Source organism: Carassius carassius, chromosome 24 (genome assembly GCF_963082965.1).
Source record: "Carassius carassius chromosome 24, fCarCar2.1, whole genome shotgun sequence".
In the NCBI taxonomy this organism is placed as follows: domain Eukaryota; kingdom Metazoa; phylum Chordata; class Actinopteri; order Cypriniformes; family Cyprinidae; genus Carassius; species Carassius carassius.
The window spans coordinates 26,505,548-26,524,830 of NC_081778.1; the positions used below are offsets into that span (position 1 = coordinate 26,505,548).

The 19,283-nt window shown below is 35.3% G+C and overlaps 3 protein-coding genes and 1 pseudogene across 3 annotated transcripts; all 4 read right to left on the reverse strand.

The window, feature by feature from the left end:
* Positions 1–1,516: 1,516 nt before the first annotated feature.
* Positions 1,517–8,973, reverse strand: LOC132103308 (CKLF-like MARVEL transmembrane domain-containing protein 7). Its single transcript, XM_059508306.1, has 7 exons — positions 8,849–8,973; positions 8,653–8,771; positions 7,162–7,651; positions 3,937–4,113; positions 3,720–3,818; positions 3,389–3,470; positions 1,517–2,728 (listed from the first exon to the last, which is right to left on the reverse strand). The coding sequence occupies exons 3-7, from the start codon at positions 7,276–7,278 to the stop codon at positions 2,715–2,717; spliced, it is 489 nt and encodes a 162-aa protein (XP_059364289.1). The 5' UTR covers positions 7,279–7,651; positions 8,653–8,771; positions 8,849–8,973; the 3' UTR covers positions 1,517–2,714.
* Positions 8,974–9,003: 30 nt separating this feature from the next.
* Positions 9,004–10,408, reverse strand: siglec15l (sialic acid binding Ig-like lectin 15, like). Its single transcript, XM_059508305.1, has 3 exons — positions 10,300–10,408; positions 9,744–10,118; positions 9,004–9,493 (listed from the first exon to the last, which is right to left on the reverse strand). Exons 1-3 carry the CDS (start codon positions 10,346–10,348, stop codon positions 9,108–9,110), a joined length of 810 nt encoding a protein of 269 aa, XP_059364288.1. The 5' UTR covers positions 10,349–10,408; the 3' UTR covers positions 9,004–9,107.
* A 2,598-nt stretch (positions 10,409–13,006) lies between these two features.
* LOC132103697 (uncharacterized) lies at positions 13,007–15,082 on the reverse strand. The gene is made up of 2 exons (XM_059508795.1): positions 13,881–15,082; positions 13,007–13,482 (listed from the first exon to the last, which is right to left on the reverse strand). The coding sequence occupies exons 1-2, from the start codon at positions 14,980–14,982 to the stop codon at positions 13,058–13,060; spliced, it is 1,527 nt and encodes a 508-aa protein (XP_059364778.1). The 5' UTR covers positions 14,983–15,082; the 3' UTR covers positions 13,007–13,057.
* Positions 15,083–18,240: 3,158 nt separating this feature from the next.
* On the reverse strand, positions 18,241–19,032 carry LOC132103699 (ribonuclease P protein subunit p25-like protein; annotated as a pseudogene).
* Between the last annotated feature and the right edge of the window lie 251 nt (positions 19,033–19,283).

Consider the following 19,283-nt stretch of genomic DNA (forward strand, 5'->3'; position numbering starts at 1 on the left):
GCCCTGCAGAGAGTCGTGTGCTTAGCTGAGCGCATCTCAGGGTCTGCTCTCCCCTCGCTGCAGGACATCAACCTCAAATGCTGCAAAAGCAGAGTAGGGCTCCAACCACCCTAGTAACTGTATTTTCACTTTGCTGCTAGCTGGAAAGCGCTTCTTGATGGCAAAAACTGAGAGATTTAGGAGGAGTGTCTTCCCCCAGGCCATCAGGCTCCTAAACTCAAACCCATCCTCTTAACATCTACATGTCTCCACTTAATAACCACTTAATAAGATAATCATCATTCTCTACCTCATATTGATATATTGACAGTGTCGCAACCTGTTTGCACAGTCGCCTCTTGTACATTCCTTAATATTCTTAATATTTTTTAATATTTAAGACTACAGTATACTTTCATGAACATTTTATTATCTATTCTATATCTAAGTCTACAGTATACATTTTATTTTATTCTTATATTTTTGTTTACTTTTATTTCATTCTTTCATACCTATATTTATGTATATTTTCCTCTGTGTGGTATTCTTAAATAATTGCACTGTACGGACCTGACTCATATTTCACTGCTGGTAATATATTCTCTATATAATCGTGTATGTGACAAATAAAATCTTGAATCTAGTTCCTTCATATGCAACTGCACATTCACTTCGGCAGCAAACTGCTTTTGTGGGTCATGCAGTGGTGGTTTTACACCATTGCACTTCCGAAAAGGATGACCAACAACTGTGAGAAATGTAGTACATTTCTTCCTCTATTGCATTCCAATCATGTTCCTCTTTTTCCTGTTTGTTTGGGAATTTCAATGTTGTTCTTGTGAACACAATTAGTTACCAAAGTGCAATTTACTTCAGCTGTTCTCTAAACAAAGCCTTAAGGAGGGGTTCTGATGTACATGTTAAGTAGTTCTGCAAGATATCTAAAAAATGTTCATATTAATGGGTGGTATGATTAATAAACCCCATCATTTTGCTACATTAAAGTCAGTCTGACTAAACAGTGGTAGGATATTACAAAAAAACTTGAGGTCATATTTCATCCTAAAACCAAAAGAAACTATATAAAATGACATGAAGCCTGTTGACCATTAAGGGTTGCATTGCATTATAATATCATTTTAATACCAATTTGCCCCTAGAATCCTCATTACTGTAATGCATCTGGACATTCATTTTTTGTAATGCATTTGTTTTAAACCAGCATAAAGACAATACAACAAATATTATGATGTATAATTATAATGTATGTCCACTGAAGGCAAGTTGAATGAGAAACCATGTGAAGTTAATAAAACCCAAAAGTGAGCAGAAACACAATGAACAAGACTTGGCTTGGCAAAAACATGAGATTACATGAACAGTGGATTACACGAACATGACATGACACAATCCAACCAATGAGAACAGGACAAATGAACCATAAAACAAAGGAACCAATAGCAGGATCACAAGAAGGCAATGGAAACATATTCCCCCCTCTAGGGGGTAACAGTGCTGGAACGTGGAGCAATAGCAGGTCTAGACAGTGGAGCAGAGGTTCGTGGTACAGTGGTGGACCAGCATCCTGGAATCGTGGTGGACCAGGACAATGGAGCAGTGGAGGACCTGGACCGTGGGGCAATGGCAGGCCTGGAAACCAGAGCAGAGCCAAAGACCACCATGGCAGGGAGCAAGCAGATGACCACCACGGAGGAGCCAGTGGACCAGGTGACCAGAGCGGAGCTCGTGACCAAGGTGAAGCCTGCAGAGCATAAGTCCACCCCAGGTCAGGAGGCCATTGCAGAGCAGAGACATGGAGAGACCACCTGGCCGTGACAGAGCAGGCAGAGTAAGCCAGCTATCATACTATGGAAGTCAGCCGTGATAGGGCTGACTGTGAGATGGTTTCCCTGGGGGTGACATGGCAGACTGTGAGCTCTGGCGTGGCAGCCATGACATGATAACATTTCGGTTCCCATTGACTTCCATAGTATGATCAAAAAACACAATGGAACTCAATAAAAGCTAGCTGTTGTTTAACAACATGCTTCAAAGTATCCTCTTTTGGTTTCCACAGAAGAAAGCAAGTCATATGGGTTTGGAATGGCATGAGGATGAGTAAAAATCTTGTTCTGATTCAAATTCTGATTTTGAATCAATGTAGACACAACACAATATACACAACATAAGGAGACTTTTTATCCCAGTGTATAAAACAAAAGGACTTACATTTAGAAAGCCAAAAATACATTCTTAAAACTTTACATTTGCATATCATAATATCATATATAGAGACACTGGGAAAAGCAAAAATACACTTCAACTCGTGTAATAATAGTAATAATAATACTGTAGGTCAGCATCAGTTCTTCTCAAAGACCTAATTTCAATTACAATATTCTTTGATCACAGGCACTGAATCAAATCCGGATAACATAATATACTGTCAAATAAATAATGTAAACATTCTCAATCAGACATTGTTGACAAGTATATCAAAACTCCACTCTTATAATAAACCAGTCTTACTCCTGAAAAATCTGAGTTTGATCCCAGCCGATTAAGTTCACTGAGGCAATAAAGTTTTGATGAAGAAATCCACTCTTAAAAGCATACATCACCTTCAAAAACAAAAAATGTCCCATTAATGTCCTTAAAGAACTCATCATCTCTCCAGAACACTGAGAATTGTTCCTGCTACTTCCAGCTGATAAGACTGGGTTTGTTCCACCCGGTTACACTACAGCACCTTCAAGAGAGAATTAGCAGAAGATTATGCAATGAAATTCAACAGGTCCTTTCTGTTAAAGGAATAGTTCACCCTAGTTCATATTTTCTAAAACTTTACTCACCCTTAGGCCATCAAAGACATAGCTAAGTTTGTTTCTTTATAAGAACAAATTTGGAGAAATTTAGAATTACATCCCTTGGTCACCAGTGGACCTTCTGCAGTGAATGGGTGCCGTCAGATTGAGAGATCAAATGACTCCATTCTAGACTCCATGTCTTGTGATGTGAAAAACTGGGTATTTATTATAAATACATTCATCTATTCATTGACATTTTTAACCTCAAACTGTTGCTTCCAGCTAAAATACAAGTTCACAAACCATAATACTGATTTCTGACGTCAATGGTTGGACTGGAGTTATGTGGATTATTGGTGATGTTTTTATCAGCTGTTTGAATTCTCATTCTGATGGCACCCAGAGGATCCACTGGTGATGATGATGTAATGTGATGTAATACATTTTTCAAATCTTTTCCAATAAACAAATTCCCATCTACATCTTTGATGGCTCAAGGGTAAATTTTCAGCAAATTTCAATTGTAAATTTTTATTCCTTTAAAGTGTGTTCAGAGCTTCCATATTTTAGAAATTGCATGGTTAAAACAGGGTCAGACTCACCAGTTGGTTGAGAGCCACATGTGACCTTATAAGAAGTCCATATGCTGATTGCAATAAGAAAAGTAGCTATAAAGCCAAACACCTGCATTTATGTACAAATAGGAATTAGTAACATATTAACAACATTCTATAATCATACATTTTAGTACTAAACATGAAATGTAATTTGCTTTTGATGCCTAAAAGACCTTTTATAAGAATTAAGTACGCACTGCCAAATAACAGAATGTAATTTCCTGCTTTCTCATCCATACACAAGAAAGCTTTATGCATTTCCCTGGCTAGTCAGCAGCATGCACTGCACATATTGCAATCATAAAAAGGCACTCACAGATCCGGCAATCAAAGCTGAGACCCCATAACTCTTCACAGCTACAACTATTGAGGCGATAAAGACCAGGATTCCTCCCACAGCATAATGTAAAAACTCCTGAAAAACAATAAAGAGCCAATTTGAGATGAAAAAGCAGCATAAACTTTCTAAAAGATGACAACAGACACCTATGATCTTTGGTGAGAAGGTGCGTTATTGAACTGTGACCACTTACCGTCAACATCCAGTTGATGCATGTGATCTTGCTTTGAAGTCGAAACAAATGCATGAGGAAGAAGACTGAGAAGATGATGAGAAACCATGCAGTGACCACCTCAAAGTAGTTGAAGGCAGAGTATTCAATCCGCCGATCCTCACAGTACACACAAAGGAAAGCAATTAGGAGGATCACCTGCAAAATTAGAAGTAGGAAATTTTATTAAAATTTTCCTTGTGCACTTCACAGCAAATACTAATATTTTACTTTGACAAACAGAACAATGTAGCGATGCTTTTCCTCAGTAAAACCTTGGCTTAACTTACATAAGGTTTCAACAAGATAATTAAACTCAATAAATAAAACAAGTCCTTGTTCAAAGTAAAGAAGTTTCTATTAATTTAAAAAACACTTTTTGACTTTTTTAAATCCACATGGGGTTCATAGTATAATTTTTACACTCATCTAGTACAAATATGTCGCTTTGTTTTAGAATTACAGTGTATACATTTTTCTATATTTATTTATTTTTTTCTTTATATGACATGTAAAATATCTGATCAAATGAAAATAATATACAAGACAAACTAAAATATTTTGTCAATAAAATAAAACTATTAACTTTTTTAAATAAAACAACGGTGTTTTTTAAGAATTAAAAATAATCTGGTTTTGGAGTTTGACAATGAACAAATTGCAACAATGATTGAGATGGCCCACATAAATGAGCTTAAATGCTTTACATTTCTTGAAATAATACACTTCTGAGCATTAAACATTGACTGTCAGTCTGTATTCACGTATTCCTCATGGTTTCTCATTAAATTTCATAATTCAAGTAAATAGTGTAAATTACATCGCTAATACCATAGAAAAGAACATTGTAATGCAGTCTTACAACGTGCCCCATCTGCGCAAGTGGAATTAAAAATTAGTTGGTTTCTTCTGTTAGTTAGCAAAGCATTAAAAACAATCTAAACTGATAAATAACAGACTGGAGATTAAAATAATAGCAGATTTGCCTCATTTTAAATGAATACTAAAAACTGAGTTGAAAATTTTACTTAAGCCATAAATTTACTTTTACTATGGTAAAATAAGTGTTCAGCGATATCTTCAAAAGATTTTGGAATTTCGGCACAGTTATTTCTCTATATAGGGTTGATATGGCAACTAGTAAATATCCTAAGTTTTGTTATGCTAGCATGTATGGAAATATTCAAACCATGTGTGTAACAACTAACTCCACGTTACTTTGTGCCCCGCACTCCCCTACTATTTTATGTTTTGCAGTCATTTTTGTTTAGGTTTATATTAATCTTAGAGTTCAAAATATGATATAATTTCCCACTTCCGTATGAATTGTTGATGCATAGAAGTGTTAAATAATGTATGCAAATACTAAAAAGTTTCTCTTCCTGTCAACACTGGTGTTTCCTACTGAAACAGTTACCTGTTGAATTCTGTTCTCAAACCACTTCTATCATCTTCATCTTCTATCTTTTTCTGGTGAATTTATCATCTTTGGGTTTGGTGGGTTTTATGTTGAGCACTCTTTTTTCCACAGAGGCCACATGTTGCAGTGCAAAACTCTCTTAATTTCTTTCATCACTGCAACCATTTTAGTAGCCGGCTGTTCCTGAGCACCCGGGGTGTGTGAGTATTAACAAATTATCATTGCCTGTCATCACCCTTTACACACACCATAAACAAACCCTGAAACCCCAAACACAGTATTTCATTTCTTTATTTTGAGGATGCACCCCCTCCTGCAGCAGTACAGAGATGATGTCACAGGATAATGCTTTGGTACTGAATAATTACCATATTCACAAATCATAGTGTTTAATCCAAAATACTTTAAAGAATTGCATTATTGCAGATTTATATCCTTTAAAGAATACCATGGCACTGTCCAAAAAAACATTTCAATAGTATAACACATGTACAAAAAAAGTGCTACTGTAAAATAATCCACTTTATCTTTTGTTTGTACATAAGCAAAATATTAATATAAGTATTAGTATAATTATTAGTATTCATAAACTGTGCAGTGGAAAGTTGTTAATACATGAAGCATTTATGCATAAAAATATTTCAAGGGGTCATATGACGTAGCTAAAAAGAACATTGTTGTGTATTTGGTGTAATGCAGTGTGTTTATGCAGATTAAGGTTCAAAAAAATTTATTTTCCAAATAATGTACATTATTGTTGTTCCTCTAGGCCCCGCCTTTCTGGAATGCATCAACAAAGCTCATCATTCTGAAAAGCAAGGTGTGCTCTGATTGGCCAGCTATCCACTGTGTTGTGATTGGCCAAATGCCTCAAATGTGTGACAGAAATGTTATGCCCTTAACTCTGTGATGTCATGTGTCCCAGTACAATGAGACAACACTAATAAAATCCATTACAAACTAGGCACTTTTTTGTAGTGGGGACATAATTGCTGATTACAATGACTTATACTCTGTTTTTACGCGTTGCACTCACGCACTGCGTAAACATAAAACCTTTTTTGCGTTTGTTACTTTGCAACTTTACAGATCTTCTTTATGCACCAAGAGCTTGTAACACTCCAAAGAGGAAGGAAAGTTTTAAATCGCATCATATGACCCCTTTAAATCATAACATCAAAAACAACAACAAAAGCATTCATTACTAGTCACTCTGAGCTTTGCACTTTGCAGTAATGTTTGTTTTGGCTAATATTACCATTTTAAATTTTAAAATATGATGGGTTTCTCACTTCAGAATAAACAGCTGTTGCAGAGGTTGAGTAATTTATGCAAACACACACGAAAAAAGGCATTTTATAGTGGACTGTTGTTTCCTGTTGAACTGATGAAGTAGGCTACCCTAGATAAGCCTCATTCTGATTATACGCTTTGATACTGAATGATTATCATATTCATTCAGTAATATCATGTTACAGTAACATTACATTTCAGCATTTTTGAGCATTGAAAATCATGTGTAACTTCTCGAAGGCGTTTGTCCAACGTTTCCCCAAAAGAAATATTAGACTTGCTGTTGTAAACAAATGCACAGATTACTGTATCCTGCATTGTTAGTGCATAATAAATGTAACGTTAGCCTATTCATGGAAAGTTTAGTTTAGTTAGTCAAGTCAATGTATCATCGTGGTGTAAACAGTCAGTTACCATCTATCTTCCCTAAATTAAGGATTCTATTCATTCGTCTACGTTTACTTCATAAAATAAATGTGTTTAACTATTCTTACCACTTGGCCGATTTTCAGTAATCCTTGAAATGAACGCGCATAACCGATGTTGCAAAATCCTCCATCCGAGGTGGATGTTGTGGTTGTAGTTGTAGTAACTACCACGGTGTTAGACATTCTGGTATATAATATTTGAGGAACTTTATATAGGATAATATTTCTTTAAAACCGTTCACATTTAACCAGCAGCTGAGTCAGGGGAAGCGACAACCACCACAGAGTGACCGAAGACACAGGAAATGAAAAACACAGCCTCGTCCACACATGGGCTTGTGGAGGCTCAAAGCATGAATCCACAACTAGGCTGCATTGAAAGCTTTGAAAACATTTATACATCAAAATATAATATTATTTTTAAACATATTTTCTATAATTACATATATCTGAAATACGAAGCAAAAAGCACCATACAAATCTTAAATACATTCATTTTTAAAAATGATCATACAGTAATCAAAAACAAATGTGATTGGTCCATCTGGATCAGCGCCTAGAAAAGAAACAGATACCACGTGATAACAAGTGTTAACATAGCTATATGTGTGTGGGGGTGAGGGGGGGGGCACCTACGCATAATATGGACATTTACTTGTAAATATTATGATTTTAAAATGTAATATTGGCAGCTTCTGAAATGGGTCGTTCTGATAAAGAACTTTACCATACAGTGCTCAATTTATTGAATTTATGGAGCAAGCTATTTGCTAAAATAATTATTTATTTTCTTTAAAATAAGATGCATGTGTTAATATAACAAACACTGTGTTTTTTCTTTCAGAATCATCATTGGCTGGTAGAAAGACAAAAATAGGTTGCATTAAACTTTTTACCTAAAAATGAAAATAAGGCCAAGGTGTGAATATTACCTACTGGCACGTTTTGGTTTATATTCAGAGTATTGTTTCATAATTTCATATTTCACTATTTATTTGTATTTCTTATGTTTAATTAAAATATTTCTTTCTGAAGGTACTTATATTTCAGCTGTTTTTTTAAGTCTATTCAGTGTTTTTTTTTTTTCTCAGATTAACGCAATGAACACTTATCTTTAAAAATAACTTTATCTTTAATCGGCACATGATGTACATGTTAATTAATTAATCTCAATTATTTATATATATATATATATATATATATATATATATATATATATATATATATATATATATATATATATATATATATATATATATATATTTATATATTTATTTATTAGGACTGGGTGATATGGGCAAAAACAAATCATTTTTGGCCGATTAACGATATCCAATATATCTCTGTGTTTTCGTTTTTGTATAGTTTTTTTCACTTAGCACCCATTGTTGTCCAGATCTCAATCCAATAGAGCAGCTTTGGGATGTGGTGAAATGGGAGTTTGTATTTCTCTTTAAGGTCTTTCGAAGTTGGTTTATCAAAATCTATTACATTAACTGACCCTTAATTAAGACAATGCAATTACAAAGTTAAACACAATAGTAAAAGAATCCTCACCCTTCACTTTTCGCCAATGTCCAGCGGGGGACCTGGGGGCCTATTTTTTGGGGTCTTGGGAATCACCTTTCCCCCCTCTCTCAATGCCCCTGTTGAGCAGACATCACCTTGTTCAGGACCTAGAAAGAATAATCTTTATTAGTACTGTGTGACACTATAATGGACAATTATATCGATTTTATTAATCATTACTCACCAACTGGACAAGTGCTGATATTGGCATAAATTGTCTCATTAACATGATATATAGAGGGTTTAACCCTCTGTACACCTATATCACTGAAAATGAAAACAATTATTGAATTACATTAAAATATAATAATAGATGTACTATTTCAGTTTCCAGTTTAAATGAATGGCAAGCAATCTTACTGTAGCATGACTGCACTTTGTCCTTTTTTTTTTTGTGGAAATAACAACACATACAGCATATTAGAATTTGCACATAACCATTTTTAATTTAAAAATGCACAAAAAATAATCAAGCACTTACTTCTTTTCAGCGCATCCAAAATGAACGCCACAAGCCCGAGCAGCAGCAAACACCCCAGAATGCCAGTCGTCACCTTGAGACCAAAACAATTTGAATGGTTTGGTGGAAATGTTTTCTGATCCTGGCCCAGCGAGTTCACAGTTTGGCAAGTGTACACATCCTGCTCAGAGTGTGGAACTGAGCTGATGACTATGAAGTTTGTGTGGTCAGTTTTGATTGGAACGTTTTCTAGTGGTCCAGATGAGGAGGTCCATTTTAATTCTGGAAGTGGATTCCCTTGGGCAATGCATTTCACCATCATACCCAGAACCTCTAAATCCATGGATAGGCTGAGAATTTGTGCTGGAGCTACAGTTGACAATCACAAAAAGATCTGTAATTTTATCTATACAATGCAGTGGTCCCAAAAAGTATTCAGACACTTAAACTGCAATTAAGATGTATAAAACATGTATAAAATGTATACTTGAGGGTGAGTAAATAATGACAGAATTTACATTTTTGGGTGAACTATCCAAGTTAGGTGTCCAAAAGCATCCAAATACTTTCTGGGTTGCTGTTTATTTGTGCGTTAATACAAATGCTGCGTAAATCTTACCGTTGACATTAAACGTTGTGTGTTTCTCGAATTTCCAATAATCCAGCTCTACCCTACAGGTGTACTGTGAGGCATCGGTAAACTGTAAATGATTGATTCCTAAGGAAATGTCTCCTTTTCTGGGGTTACCTTTAAGCGAGAATCGCTCTGATGATATTAGAAAATTACAGTTGTTGTTTTGTGCATTTGTCTTGTTGTGAAGTATGCATTCAAAAATGAGTTCTTGTTTGTTTCTCTGCATCCATTTAACAGTGATGTCACCGGTGTAAGTATTTTGTTTTGGGTGTGTGAAGATGCAAGGGAGAATCACATTCTGTCCCAATGTGCCATTGACCTGATCCTGTACTTTCATGGTCCATGGCGAACATGATAGGCCTGCGGATGAGGACAGAACAATATATAATATTATAACATTACAAGTTGTTACAAGATAGCCTAAAAACTCAAATTTTGGAGTTAATCATAGTTTTTAGTAGTTGTAGTAGTTTAGTAGTTATTGTTGCAGTGTATAATTAGTTACATTCTTGCTTTCAAAATGTAAAATATAATATATTACCTTTTAGACTACAAATAAAAGAAAGCAAACCAAACACATAATCCTGCATCTTCAGACAGAACGTTCCGGGATCTCACAGACAGAAGAGTTTAAATGAAGGTATTGTGACTAAACAAGATGGTAAGTAATGACGAAAATAAGGAACTGTCTGCTTGCATTTCCAAAAAGTGAACTGGTCTGTGCAGGTAGTTACCTCTGAAAGGTCCAAAAATAATACGTTTCTCACAATGAATTACTTATGGTAGTATCACATGGTGAAATCTTTATCAGGGTTCTTGTGACTCTTAAGTTTCTTGTACTTCTTAAATTATTTAACTAAAGTTATAGTAAAGTTATAGTTAAAGTAGCGCGCCAATATTTGTGTCATTTGATTTTTGTGTTATTGATAGATAGATAGATAGATAGATAGATAGATAGATAGATAGATAGATAGATAGATAGATAGATAGATATAGATAGATAGATAGATAGATAGATAGATAGATAGATAGATAGATAGATAGATAGATAGATAGATAGATAGATAGATAGATAGATAGATAGATAGATAGATTGTGTCAAGACACATTTTTAATGAAGTATTGATAAATCTTTACGTGAATTACATTTAAAAAGACCTGAACATTTTGGCCTTATAGACAAATCTGTTTGAAGGAAGAGCACATTGTTTCTCTGAATGGCTGTTGATTTCTCTAAATAGAGCACTGCAGAGATGGCATAGATTTCTAAGCCAACCCAGAAATTTCCATCACCCTTTTTCCACTGACAAAAACCCAACAGGATATTTCCCCTGGCTTTTTGATTATTACAGAAAATAAGCTTTGTGTAAAACAAGAATTTATGATTCTTACACGTTTTGTTCAAGATAACCTTCACAAATGAGCACAACGTTCATTAATTTTGAAGTAAAAAGCTATAAACAAACCACACCATGGTCACATGACTTAAAGGTCATCACCAAGCTTTCAAAAACTATTTAAATAATCATTTAAAATCCAGTTAGAATAGTTTGAAAGAGCATGAGTGTAAACACAGTGAGCATGTGAAAGTGGACTAGTGAGTATTTGAGTTTCCATTCTGCATGGCTTTTTCAAGACAAGACCTTATTTAAATTTAACTTATTCCTGCAGAGCACTGTTGTAATTTAGTATATTTCACTTCCTGTCATTCCAATCATACCAATTCAAATTTCGATAGGGTTTGGCCTATACAATTCAAATTCCAACTTTCTGAAAGCGAGCCATCTCTTATATTTTGACAGGCTATTTTTTATTTTGCTCATTATTAGCTGCACTACGAATCCTGAGTTTGTCAGCTGAGGGTTTGGAAGCATCTGGCTTCAAAACCGTATGTCATGTTCAGGGTTCCCCTCTTCCTGATGTTCAATGGATGGTGTTCAGAAGGGAGATACTTCATTCCCTCTTTCTCAGAAAACTACCGGGCAATTCCGTGCCTCAAGCCAGCTGCTGGATGTCAAACCTGGACGACAGCACATCTGTGCAGCTTCAAATTCTTTGGGGAAGAATCAAGCCATGCTCTATCTTTTGCCCCCCCCAGTCCAGAGAGGTCAACCATAAAGAGCTCTTTCTCGCTCTTGGTGCTACTTCTTGCTCTGGCGCTGAGTACATAGCTGCTTTTGGCTCTGGGTTTGGGAGCTTGGGTGATCAAGAGGAGGTTTAGCATTAGAGCTAGCAGCGTGGAGCACTGAAAAGACACAAATGGCATGCTCACATAATCAGAACACTCTGTACTCAAAGCCGTTTCTTGTCCAATGTGTATTGTTAAAAATACAAAGGATTTCTTCTGAAGTGATGCCCGTCTTTGTCTGATCTGACTGGATAATTTAACACAGAGTGACTTATATACTAATATAGTAACTAACTGAAAAATATAAAAATCTTTATCTTTGTGCATTTATCTGTCAAATAAGTTTTGCAAATGAAATAAAAAAATGTAAAAAAGCAGGGGGTTGGAAAATATATATATATATATATATATATATATATATATTTTCATTATTTTCTGCCTTTACCTGGGATCTGCACCAGTACATAAAGACTCATTATATTTATTTCCACCACTACTCACAAAGCATCATAAGCATTTTTTCTCTTCTCAACTGATGGTTCAGGTCAACATGGTTAATTTTATTCCGCAAAACCCAAAAGAAAAACAGTAGCAAGCATGGCTTTTTTATTTTCTTAAATATAACATGCACCAATGAATCATTAGCGTGGATTCAAATCTTAGATTTTGAAGTCAGTTTGAACTTTTTTGCAGTACAATTTTATAACTAAAGATTTTTAAAATAAATGTCTAAAAACGTGTATCAAATAAAGCTTATGACATTATTATTATTTTTTAATAAAAAAAAAACTTCTACAGGACTCGTTGTTCTGTTAGCATTCTTTAATAATCTATTTTAACATTCTTTGATAATAACCATCGTTTAAATCTTAGCCTGGATACACCTCAAAATACATCTCCACTTATTAACTGTAATAGTCTTATTTAACCTAAAAAGTCTGCAATACAAGTTTTTCTTTCACTGTTAATTACATTGCTAGATCAATTTCATTGCCCAACAGATTTTCTAAATCTAGTCTAATGTAGGGGTCTTACTATAGACAGATAAATGTAGTGTATGATAATTAAACCAATCTATATTGATCCTTACACATAAGCAAACAAAAAACAAAACAAAAAACAGGAATTTTGGAGGTCCCTTTACAAGTATTGTTATTAAGACATCTGCTTATTACAAAGTATCTGAAAGAGTGAGGTGTTTTGGTCCAATATAGCAAATTGGTTTCTTATTAGAACAGCAGGAAGCACTCTTCCACTTGAAGTTCTTTTTGGGATCCAGGGAAACTGAGGCACACAAGCCTTTCTCCGGCCTTTCAGGCTGTCCGTTGTCCCAGTTAGTGAAGTTCACATTGGGTGAGAAACTGTCCTCGTTTTTCCAATACCAGTCTGTTGTGTACAGGCTGCGGCGCAGACTGATCCAGCCCTCCGTGGTGTCTTCATCCGTCATGTCTGAGACCATCTTATCCTGGTTGCTTATATTGTTGAGCCTGGCAAACAGATCAGCATTTTTCATGCAGTACTCACGGGACATTGACCAGTTCATTTCTTTTTTACCAAGTACAAACATCTCCGGAGACACCAGACAGCCATAACGGTCTAAACACAAGCAAACAAATTTTCAGTTAGTACTAACTAAAAATGTATTATGTTATTTTGTAATTTGTTAAGTTTGTGTTTAAATAGTATGTGTATATTTATGTGTATATATAAATACATACACATACATGTATATATTTAAGACATGCATGTAATAAACATTTATATATAATATTATATCATGTAAGGGATAATGCACAGCTATCTGCCCCCTTCAAATCAGACAGAGATTTGAATTGAATTGAACAGAGATGAAATGGCACCGACATCAAATTTCTGGGTTTTAAAGGGGCAGATAGCCGTGCACTAGGGTATCCCTTACATATAAATACCGTAGCAAATATGTGTAGAATAAAATTATGGTTAAACATTACAATTGTTTCAACATGAACACTAACCTGGGTCCCTATTTATAACTGTTGCTGCACTCCCATAGGTATTGTTAGACTCCAAGCCTTCAAACATATATACACCAATTCTTGCAAAAGGATGCCAGATTGTGCTTATCCTTTGTCCCACCACTACAGCCCAAGAGTACTCTGTGCCATTCATAACGTTCCAGATGTATGGAGGCAAAGGCCAATTGTTCATTCGCACATCATTAGTGCTGGATGTATTAGCAATCACCAAGACTCCACTTCTTGAGGAATTAAAATCTACCAGATAGCACCCAGAGAACATGCTTACCGGAATGAGGTCTAGAATGAGCCCAGGTCTGACTAATTGGAGGGAAACATGCATGGAAGTAGAAATAAGTGAGGCCCCGTTCGTAAAATTTGGTAATAATGGCAGGATGTCTGAAGAATTTTGCACCCAAACATCATTACAAGTAGTAAAATAACCCTGACAGACCTTAAAGGGTTTATTTGTTGTCACTAGTAGTTGTTTGGGAATGAAGAAAGGGGGCATGGGAAATCTGTCTATACCTTCATTTAACACAAATGGCTGGAGCTGGTTCAGAATCATGTTGCATGAGCAGTTTTGGCTGTCAAAACACGGATGGGTCAGAATCACAGCCATTTTGTGATCTGCATCGATTTCTCTCACCGTCTCATTAATCTGAATCTGGTAAAGATTGTAAGGATGAAGCATTATTACATATTTTTGGCTCTCGCCGCTTTCATTTACCCATTTGATAGTGACACTGTTTTCCTCGCTCACTGCATTGATAATCATCAGCCTAAAAGGGAGGAATCTGACATATGATGTCATCGTAAGGTTGAAGGATGCAGCTATCTTGGTGTAATTGAGAGAGGGAACATGATACACACTTCCCAGATTTTGTTCAGGCTGGACAACGTGAGACTGGAATCTCCCCTCCCATCCACTCACAGAAACCACTGTGATGTTTTTATCACTGGTGATTCGAAACGTCTTGTTGGAATACAGGAACTGGGATTCTTCAACCTCTTTCGTCAAATTCAAAGTCCAAACGGTTCCAACTGCGAGACTTGCATTTGTGGTGAGGTTGCCGCTGGCCATATAAGTGACATTAACCATAGTGTTTGGGTGAAGGGCAGTGATTTTGAATAGGTTAAAGGTCTTTCGATAATAAAATGCAATATTCTCGGGGAATGCAGTGATGAAACTCGTCCCACAATTTTCCACTGAAAGCCCTGTGAATGTTCAACAGTCTAAATCATGTTTGTTTCAAATTTCAAACTCATTTCAGCCAGTAATAATCACTACAGATGCACCAACAGGTTAATTACTTGTATTTGGTATCAATATAATCAACAGTATTCTGAATATATTGGTATAATTGCACTTTGAAAATTCGACCAATTTGAGAACATCCAATTTATTTAACAAACAATAAAAAAGATCGCATTAATATATAAATAATCAATTGCATTATTTATAATAGCAATTTTAATGATAGGACTCAAGCACAATCAATTTAATAAAACACACAAACAAACAAAAAAAACATCTTCCGGAGTTCAAAATGTTTGGGGTCTTCAATTGTTATTGGTGCATCCCTAGTAATTATATTAAATAATTAAGAATTTAAGAGATTTGTCTATATGCATTATTTACCTTGACTAAACATCAAAATGGTCAAAAGAACAGCCAACATGACTCTCGCTCTCGCTCCACCTTGTGTGAAGTTGGTTTCAGCCTCTGTGCACTAAGCTGCCAAAAATAAATAAAACAAATAGTAAATAACATTATTTTAAAAAACGTTTAGTTGATCCTGTGTTTATTATACAAAATTCACATGCAAACAACAGTAACAAATTTTCCACAGATGAAGCTCTTCTTACTACAGTTAGTCAAACAAGACTATGTAAAATACCTGCTTTCAATATGGTCTGTCTTTCATTTGAAGTTGCTCTTTTTGTGTGGGGGAGGAGAAAAAATATGGTACAAAGTAATATTTGGAAACATTATAATTTATAGATTACAGTTTTCTGTCTTAATATATTTTAAAATGTAATTTATTTCTAAGCAAACTGGATTTTCAGCAGCCATTACTTCATTCTTCAGTGTCATATGATCGTTCAGAAATGTTTTGATGTACAGTATATAAAGTTTAAAAGAATAGCATATATTTGAAAAATATATTTTTTGTAATGCATCGGTTTAATGCATCCTTGCTGAGCAAAGGTATTAGTTTATTTCCGATACATACATTATATACAGAAGTGCATCTACTGACACTAATGCCATTAGACATGTTCAGATTCAGAAGGCACTGAAACGATTAAATTCACATTTCACCACAACAACAAAAAAAAAGTGTTTAGTATAGTTTTTTTTAAAACTATAACTATCAAGAATTTAGGAAACATAATCCTGATGAAGAACAACATTAATAGTTTACTCTTCAGCCTATTCAATTATGTTGAGCAGCCCTACATTGAGTAGTCACACATTAAATACTAAAAGGTTTTAGGATTTCATACAAAGTGCACTAAATACTAGAAACAAATAATTAGTTAATATCTAGGAGGCTGTTAAAAGGTTTTATTCTTTCAGATAAATGCATCAAAGTTATTTTACACTGATTTGTCGTTTGCTTAAATTCTATATTTCTACAGATTTTATAATGTTCTATAAAGACTATAAAAAATTGTTCTGCTTAAGATTAGAAAAATTCTAAAGAAAAATACTACTCTAAATATTGATGAAGTGCTATGCCTGCACCCCGAAGATCACTTGTAAGGAGAACATTCTGAAATATTGACCAGCTTTACCTAATTCAAACATAAATGAATGAATGAGATAGTTTGCTTCACTGACTCAATCGATAAAACATCCTACCTTACCGTGGCCAGCACTCTTCCTCTATCTGAACAGAATGAGCCGTGTTCACTGTATATTCAGTAAAAGAACATTTGACATTCAAAGAGTCTTCTCTCTTCTCCCCATGTGATTTTGCATACGATTCTAGAAAGGTTTGTGTCTTGTGTCAACAAGTTTCATATTACAGATCTGGATATTCACCAAATCCTTCGTACGACACTTTATTCACTCAAAATAATTCAGTTCCAAAACAGTCAATGGTCCTCAACGTTAAACAGTGTTACAATTACATCAGAAACTGAACTGATAATTGTTTAAATGACCTTGGACCACAAAACCAGTCTTAAGTCACTTTTTAGAAATAGCCAAAAAAAACATTGTATGGGTAAAAATGATCGATTTTTCTTTTATGCCAAAAATCATAAGGATATTAAGTAAAGATCATGTTCCATGAAGATATTTTGTAAGTTTCCTACGATAAATATATCAAAACGTAATTTTTGATTAGTAATACGCATTGCTAAGAATTCATTTGGACAACTTTAAACGCGACTTCCTCAGTATTTAGAATTTGTTTTTTGCACCTTCAGATTCCAGATTTTCAAAAATAGTTGTATATCAGCCAAATATTGTCCTATCATATCAAAGCTTTTTTATTCAGCTTTCAGATGATGTATAGATCTCAATTTTGAAAAACTGACACTTAAGACTTTAAGGTTTTGTGCTCCAGGAATACATACATCTACGCATCACAATCCTCAATTATATTGTGTGAACTTTTTTTCTGAACTTTACAAAGTAGAAATTTCTTATGAATATATAACATAAAGCTCCTTATTTCCCTCAAGCATTCACTGTCTTCGTACTTTACTCTGACAAGCAGTCTATGGAGGGACAGCTTGAAATTTGTTTCAAGTTTTTACTTAAGTTCTCCACTGCTGCAGATATGCCTAAAATCTGATTAAACAACATCTATTTTTCAACTGAATTATATATAAACAAAACAACATCCAAGACAACATCTGCATGCTTTTAGACTTTCTGAGCTGTGCCATTTTAAAAAAACATTGGTGTTTGGTAACAGCCCTACAAGGCCACGTTTGTGTATTTTCTGTGAAGACATATTTGGTATTCAAAATGCACAATTTCCTTTCCTTTGCATAAAACAATAGAGAGGTTTGTGGAAAACATTACATATTTTCATTCTTCTGATATGAAAACCTAAGCTGGAACTTACTCTATTAATCAAATCCTGCAAAAATATGAAACAAATATCAAGTGTATAGTGTTTGTTTGCTTGCTTTGAGGTTAGAATTTCTTCCTGAAGCAGCAATAACTCCTCCAAATGGAAAAAAATCCACCTGTTGTGTGACCAATATTTACTTTTCTAACACAATTTTTTTAACAATATATACTGAAAAACATCAGTATATATAATCAAGATATGTAAAAAAAAACTACACCTATGAATAATTGTGTATAAATAAAGACAGAATCTTATTTTAAGGGACTTCAGAGGGGAAGATACTCAATATGAACCAAGCTTTGGCAGGAAGGTGCAACTGCAACACTGATTCAATTCTGCCCACCCCCAGCATGACCTAAAGGTTTACGTGGTTCCCCAGGTCGACCCGGGTGCTTGCGTAGACCCTTTCCTCTCCAAGCCCCCTCTGTCCTTCCAGCCCGTTCCACTCCGCTACCTTCTCTGTCCATGTTTCGGAGTAGCTGTTTCCTCTTTGAGAGCCTGAGCCCACAAAGCATCAAAAGAACCTGGAGCTTGGTAACCCGGCTGGTCCTTATCAAGTGAGTCTCTGGAGAGCAGAACCCATACACTGGGTACATTTCTGCTGACTGTGAGACTTTCCACAGTCTTTCTGCACTTTCCAACCCGGCCTCAGGCTCTAGGGGCTCCCAGACCTTCTGAACTGTGCGATAGACCAGTTTGGTGAGCTGGTGTAGGCCGTGTACACGCCATTTCATGATCTCCACGCATTTGATGGCTTTAGCCACACTCTGACCCTCATGATTTGGCGGCACAGATTCTCCCCCGGACCAGCGCTTACCTCTGAGCCTTCATGAGGGCCTGGATGATCTGCGGAGGCTGTTTTCTCCTCCATGCGACTTAAAGCAAACCTCAAGAGGTTTCGGATTTTGCTGCCATCCTTCACTCGAACTTCTGGAGTGCTGCTGGGGAGGTCAGGGAACGGACACAGGGAGGGCTGCTCAACCGTGCGTGCTTTTCTGTAGTTCTCCATGTCACGTAGCCTTTACCTGTGGAAGTTAAAAAAGACAAAAGGCAAATAATGACAGTGTTTGTTTTGCAAAAACATCCCATCAAAAAATATCTATACTGTACCAGTATAAGCCCAGTTTGTAAAGTGTATTATCTTTACCAACTACTTTGTATATTGGTCTCAAAAACCCCAGGTCCAATTAAAAAAAAATTCATAAATATTTTTTTTTGTCACAGTGTATTCTTGAACAATGGTGATTTTCATAAATGACAGCTTGGGGTAAGTGATTTTAAAAGTGTTCTCTATTTCAAATATACA